The 6,791-nt window shown below is 42.2% G+C and overlaps 1 protein-coding gene across 1 annotated transcript; it reads right to left on the bottom strand.

Annotated features, from left to right (window-relative positions):
• Positions 1–919: 919 nt before the first annotated feature.
• LOC149237174 (uncharacterized) lies at positions 920–1,600 on the bottom strand. The gene has a single exon (XM_089369182.1). The coding sequence runs from the start codon at positions 1,598–1,600 to the stop codon at positions 920–922; it is 681 nt and encodes a 226-aa protein (XP_089225308.1).
• Positions 1,601–6,791: the final 5,191 nt, after the last annotated feature.

Below are 6,791 nucleotides of genomic sequence, written 5' to 3'. Positions count from 1 at the left end.
GTTCTTAAACCCAATTGCAATGCCCCCTGAACGGCCGGATACATCGATGGCAGATAAGGTCCAGCCTGGTAGCCATGATTCTAGGATGGAGGTGACAGAGTCTTCTTTGCATAGGGTTTCTTGTAATAAGATGATGTCCACTGGGACCGAGAGTAGGAGACACTTCAGGGCCAATTTTTTTTCTGGGTTGGCCAACCCTCTGCAGTTGAAGGATAGAACTTTCATGGAGGGGGGTGGGGGAGGGTGTCCTGTGCTCTAAGAACCCTATCAAGAGTGTGTTGTCTGCCTTGGAGGACGTCGTCCCCCGCTTGTTTTTGTGCTTTAGAGAACGAAGAAGGTCGGCCGCGCCCTTGCTTGGGCGAGAGGATAAAGGACTCCACCGACAGCCCTATGCAGTCCATCACTTTCAGCTTGGAGGTTGAACGGGTGGAGTACCTCGGCGATGAGTTTACCGATGGGGAGGGCGAAGGAAAATAGGGTGGGGGGAAAGAGGGAAGAGAGGAGGAGGTGGGTAAGCCCGATGGCTTCGGGATGGGGCAAGACAAATATTGCGAGCGGGGAGGGGGATGGGGCGGAAGGGCGACCTTTACCAGGTCAATTGCGGACGGGGAAGAGGGAGGGGGAATCCTAATGGGGGGGGCACACCAGGGGAAGATAAACTCAATGATGCAAGAAGAGAAGCAGAGAAATTCAAAGTAGAAGACGTACCCAATGAGAAGACTGCTCCTTTTGCAGCCTTTGAACGCGTCAGTGGAGGAGAAGGAGGCCGGGTCGAGTTCGATGCTTGCTTCTTGCGGCGAGGTGCTGGAGGCGCTTCCACCGTATCAGAGGTAATGTTGTGCTCCGTCCTTGGTGCCACCGCTGTGGGAGGGTCAGGTAGACCTTCTGTAGTGGGCAGGTCCTGACCTATGGCTTGCTGCTAGGTCTTCTGGAGAAGGGGACAGTCCTTGTAAAGATGACCCACCTGATGACATCTTCTACAGCGATAAGGGATACCCTCATAGTCAAGCTTCTGTTTCCTTGAAGAGGATTTCCATTGAATGGTGATGTTTTCCGGCACACCCCCCCTGGTATCCATGTGCACAAGTATCCTAGCATACGCCATCGAGCCCGTCGAGATGTAGGATTTGTCAGACTCCATGAATGTGCCAAGAGCGTTCCCAATTCTCCTGAATATGTCTTCGGACCAATACTGAAGAGGCAGGCCCGGAAGTCTGACCCAGACTGGCCCAATTCCCAGCAGTTCCGTCTCCGGGTCGAAGAGGGGCGTCCAGCGCTTGAGGAGGACCGGAGCTTTTTCAAAATGCCAGAATGATGAAAGTACCCAGCTCGTGTGGTCCGCCCTTGCGAACCTTAGTGCGAACCATCCTCGCACGAAATTCTGGACAGATGGGATGTCCGCTAGATATTGGCCCCAAATCTCCGTGGCCCATTGCTTCAGTTTTGTTGTTGTGATGTGTCTTCCCCGAATCCGGCCTACAAGGACACGTTCCGCCAAATCCATAGCGTCCCCCCACTGAATATCTTCTTCAAGCCTCAGGAAAATGTCCTCGGCTCTGGATCTGAAGCAGCGCTGTTTCTTTAAGGGGCGAGAGGACATGTGGCCCGGGATATCAGGAGCCTGTGAGCCCGCCGAGGGATCAACAAGAGGGGGGGGAGAGGGATTGACCTGGGGGGGGGATGGCCTCCGTGGTGATTCCTCCTCTTTGAAATGACAAGTGCCAGTACGGACTTGTGCTCCCACGTACCGTCGAGTATATATTGGGAGACCATAGTAGGCTATATCCTTTATCCTTAGGAAGCCGTGTCTGCCGCCCTATCGAACAGTATGCACTGAACACAGCATTTGGGAACATTGACTGTCGTACCATAAAAAGTATTCTGTAGTTTTGTGATTGGTTTGGTAATCCCCCTGTCTAGATATCCAGAGTAGTCACTTTCATTCCTTTTCAGACTCCTTAAAAGAAAAGGACCATCTTAGCACTTGTCACTTCAGGCTCGTTAAAAATCGAAGGCGATTAGAGTCATCTTTAGCTTTTTCTCGACTCTTAAAAATTGAAAAAGAAAATTGTGTCAAAGTGTCATAAAATTTATTTAAATCGGAATAACCTCATTGTTCCCTCGTTGGTCTTAGGGTGAGAAAATGGAGTCCACCAATCAAGGATTTCCCCTTGGAGGAATCCTGCTCCCTTTTCCTCTAGGGGAGATGTTGGTGCACCTCATATGGCTACATTGTCCCTTCCAGGGCTTGCAATTGGCCTGCCAATATGCTTTTTCTTGACCTCTGCCATTCAAAACACCGTGATTCTTGAACAATCAACTCAGCAACCAGATGATACTAGAGTTACCCAAATCGAAGGCGACTAGAACCATCTTTAGCTTTTTCTCGGCTCTTAAAAATTGAAAAAGCAAGTTGTGTCAAAGTGTCATAAAATTTATTCAAATTGGAATAACATCACTGCTCCCTCGTTGGTCTCAGTTTGACAAAATGGAGTCCACCAATCAAGGATTTCCCATTGGGGGAATCCTACTCCCTTTTCCTCTAGGGGAGATGTTGGTGTACCTCATATGGCTACATTGTCCCTTCCAGGGCTTGCACTTCGCCTGCTGGTATGGCTTTTCTCGACCTCTATCGTTCAAAACACCATGATTCTTGGGCAATCAAATTAGCAACCAGATGACACTAGAGTTACCCCCAAACCTTCTATTTCGTTTGTTTCTCCCTCTCCTTCCTCTGCGCTTCGTGGAAGTATGATTAAAAAAAATGATCGTATAAAAGTTGTTGTAATAAATATCTTTCTTCATTATGTTTACAAGCTTAGATGCCCACTCATTTAGAAAAAAACTGAACATGCTTCTTTCCCTTTGCCCTTTAATTCATATTTTCTCAAGTAATGCTATAGGAATGTAATGAATTTTAAACATCTTACGTGAAGAAAACAACATTTTTGTGTTTTGTTTTGTACTAGAAAATGACAACAAACCTTACTGAAAATGCAATTTCCTCAATGTTATCTGGATCAACTCATATTCAACCATACCTACAAATTTTTGAACTTGAGCCAATACAATCAATGCAAAATTCAACTCCACGATATCGTACTGCAATTTCAGACGGAACACATAAGAAACACATCATGCTTCCAAAAGATTTCAATGATCTCGTAGCAACAGGCTTGCTACAAAAGGGTTCTATTATAAATGTTAAAAGTTGGACTACCTCAGCTATTGGTCCTTCAACGTAAGTTTGTTATAAATTTCTTATTTCAAATTTAACATTTTTTATTTATAACACAACCGCTTCTAACAGTTATTCCTTTGACTCTCATTTGTCGTGTAGGTCTATAAAGCTAATAGACTTTGAAATATCTACTTCATTTTCACCCTTAATTGGCAATCCAAAAACTATGAGTATCCCCATCATATCTGATGAAAACACTCCATCCTCATCGGATCCACATCCTCCATCAAAAAGACACTGCCCTCTTCCAACTACTCCAACTCCGTCCGTTCTACCAGTTCAAATTCCCATCAAATCGTTAAACCCTTACCACTCAAATTGGTGCATAAAAGGATACGTCCAAAGGAAAACAGCTCTTCGACAGTTTTAGAATCAATACGGACCCGGTAAAGTGTTTGGTTTTGACCTGTTCGATACAGAGGGTGGAGAAATACATGTTACATGTTTCAACAATGTCGCAGATTATTTTTTCGACAAAATCCAAAATGGAAATGTCTACATTGTCTCTAAAGGGAATGTAAAAATGGCTAATAAGCAATACAACCACTTGAACAATGACTGGGAAATTTTGTTGAATGCAACATCTACCATAGAACATGTTGCCAACGAAAAAAAACATAATCCAATAGTGCGATTCAATATAAAATTAATTGATGATATCAGAACAACAAATGTCAGCTCCATTGTTGATATTCTTGGTGTTGTCACAGACATTTCCAGTGTATGCACTATACGTAGAAAAGATGGCTCTGAAGTCAATAAACAAACAGTACAGCTTCGAGACATGTCAGGGTATAGCATAGATGCAATCTTTTGGGGAGATAATTTTAATGCCGTGTCACAGGAAATCTCCTCCCTATGTGCTACAGGAAATAACCCCATCATTGTAATCAAATCTGCACATGTTGGAGAATTTAATGGAAAAAATATCGGCACTACAATGAGATCCATTGTTCTTGTAGATCCTGACATTGAAGAGGCCCATGCGCTAAAGTCGTGGTTTAGAAAAGAAGGTTCGACTGCAGCTTCTACATCTTTGACAACAAGATCTCCTTTTGGCCACCAACAAAAAAAAATAACAATTGCTGACATTTACAGTATGGATTCCTTAGAGAAACCAACATTTTTCCAATTAAAGGGCACAATAACAAAAATTAGTATGGATAGTTTTTACTACATTTCTTGCCTGTCGATTGTTGGTGGGAAAAGATGCATGGAAAAACTTATTCCACAAAATACAGGGATGTGGTTCTGTCCAAAATGCAACGCTGAAGTAAGTGACTGTGATTACAGATACTTATTGAAAATCGACATGCAAGATCACACTAGTGAATTGGCTTCAACTGTTGCTTTCGAAGATGCGGGCTCTACAATTCTTGGAAATAATGCCAAAGACTTCTATCTATTATCTTCAGATCCAGAAATGATCAAGGAAATTGTCTCTAGAGCTCTATGGACAGATCATATCTTCACACTATCGGTGAAGACAGAAACTTTTAAAGAAGTCCCACGATTGAAATGCGTTATCATAAAAGAAGAAAAACTGCATTTCACGACAGAATGCAACAACATCCTTCAAGAAATTCAGAGCATCTCGACATTGTAGATAAATATTGCAAAATGTATTCCTTGCTTTTTGGCAATTCCTATTGTCCAATTTTATAAATACAACTTTACAAGATATATTGTTGCATGTCTTCTTATGAAATTTTCTTATATACCATTGAAATAAATATTCGTTCTCCATTGTATCTAGCATTATGTGAGTAGACAAAATCACATTTTTTTTTCCTTTTATCAGCTTTACACATGAAACTACCTACATGTATGCAGAAAAAATACTAATACGTTCTTTCAAAAACATTTCTCAAATAAAAAAATTCACATGGCACTGTTCAGAACTTAGATTTTTTTCCCCTTCTTTCGCTTTTGCTTGCATTTTTTACCCTTCTTTCGCTTTCATACAATAACATGGTTGTTGTCTCCAAATAACATTCTTCTTTTCCCCTCCCTTGCTTATAGGTACCATAAATTTTGCAAATGGCTTCTTCTTCTAATAATGAACGTGCTCGAAGATACTATGCAACAAATAAAGAACGAATAAATGCACGGAACCATGAGCTTTACCAAGCAAAAAAAACATCATAGAATGTCAAAAACACAAAAAACAAAAGGGTGACCAACCTTCCTCGTCTGAAATGGCCAACCCTGAAAACAATCCTCCCTTGCAATTATCAGACTCTTTATCTTCTTAGCAAACCTCTCAAACAAATACGTCCATGCCTCATTGCCCTAACCCCTCCTTCGCACATGCTTTCAACAACGTTTATACTGATCAAGCACATCGAGATTTCCGTTCAAAGCTTGATAAAATTCCACCTAAATGCCCATGCTCCATTTGTCTTGAATCATATCCTGGAATACATATCCGCAATTCCAACCACATGTATTGTTGCTCCAGATGCGTCTCTGAAACAAAGGGTCATCACTTCTCATTATCAAACAACATGGACCTTGGCCCTCAACCAGCTACCCTTACATCTCTTTCACAAATAGAAGAAATGCTCATTGCTAGGGTTAACCCTATACTGCAGGTAACACATGCATGTGGTGGCCAGTATAAATACAGTGGCCACACAATTTGTTTTCCTCAAGACATTACAAAAATCGCAAACATGTTGCCACAACGTGTTGAGTGCTTGGACATCCTAATTGTCACGCGTCATAGTAATGACCATAAGGCTTATGATTTCATTGTCAGTAGACATCGCGTTCTCGCTGCATTGGAATAAAAATTGGCTAATGACCCATACTATAAGAATTTTCGTATTGATTCCAATGCACTGGCATCCTTACCAGCAATCCCCACCGATGTCTCCTCTTCCCTTCACCATTCCAATACTACAGAAACCAATGTCTGCCTTCCACTTGAACCACCCCATGAGCTCACCGAAGATTTCACAGACCCATCCGCTGGCCAAACATCATCGTTCGTACCCATCATACCTAATACAAATACATAAATCCAAGAAATCCGCCATTATTTGCATGCTTACAACCACCAATCTAATACTACAATTGAGTGGCCAACAATTGGTTTATCGCCAGTCAATGAATACAACACAGAAGGTCTACTCTCTGTGGATTTCCCCGCCCTTTTCCCGACATGTGCTGCAATGCCAAATCAGCCAAGAATGAAAGCAGTGCAGTTACATGAATATGCACTTCATCTCATACGTTACTACGATAACAGATTTGGAAGCCACCCACTCTTTCGTTATTACATATATAATCTCATGATGCAACATCGCAGTCAAGCAACAGCGTCGATTTTTTTGAAAAAAAACATCACAGATAACTTTCCAATATTTATTCAAGATCTGAACATTTGATTAGAACAATTTCCAGATGAGCAATTGGCAGAGCAAGTCATGCGATTCGGTAGCTCTTTACATGGAACAAGGTCATTTTGGCACAGAGCTAAAAATGAACTAATGGACAAGATATCTCAACCTGGTTGCCCGACGTTCTTCTTCACATTAAGTGCAAC

This window comes from Pinus tabuliformis, chromosome 8 (genome assembly GCF_031772625.1).
Source record: "Pinus tabuliformis cultivar Carrire ecotype Pingquan chromosome 8, CPIR1, whole genome shotgun sequence".
Lineage (NCBI taxonomy): Eukaryota > Viridiplantae > Streptophyta > Pinopsida > Pinales > Pinaceae > Pinus > Pinus tabuliformis.
This window is presented reverse-complemented; position numbering and strand designations above follow the sequence as displayed.

Coding starts and splice junctions, on each gene's coding strand:
- LOC149237174 (XM_089369182.1), bottom strand. CDS start 1,600: ATGTCCTCTCGCCCCTTAAAGAAACAGCGCTGCTTCAGATCCAGAGCC.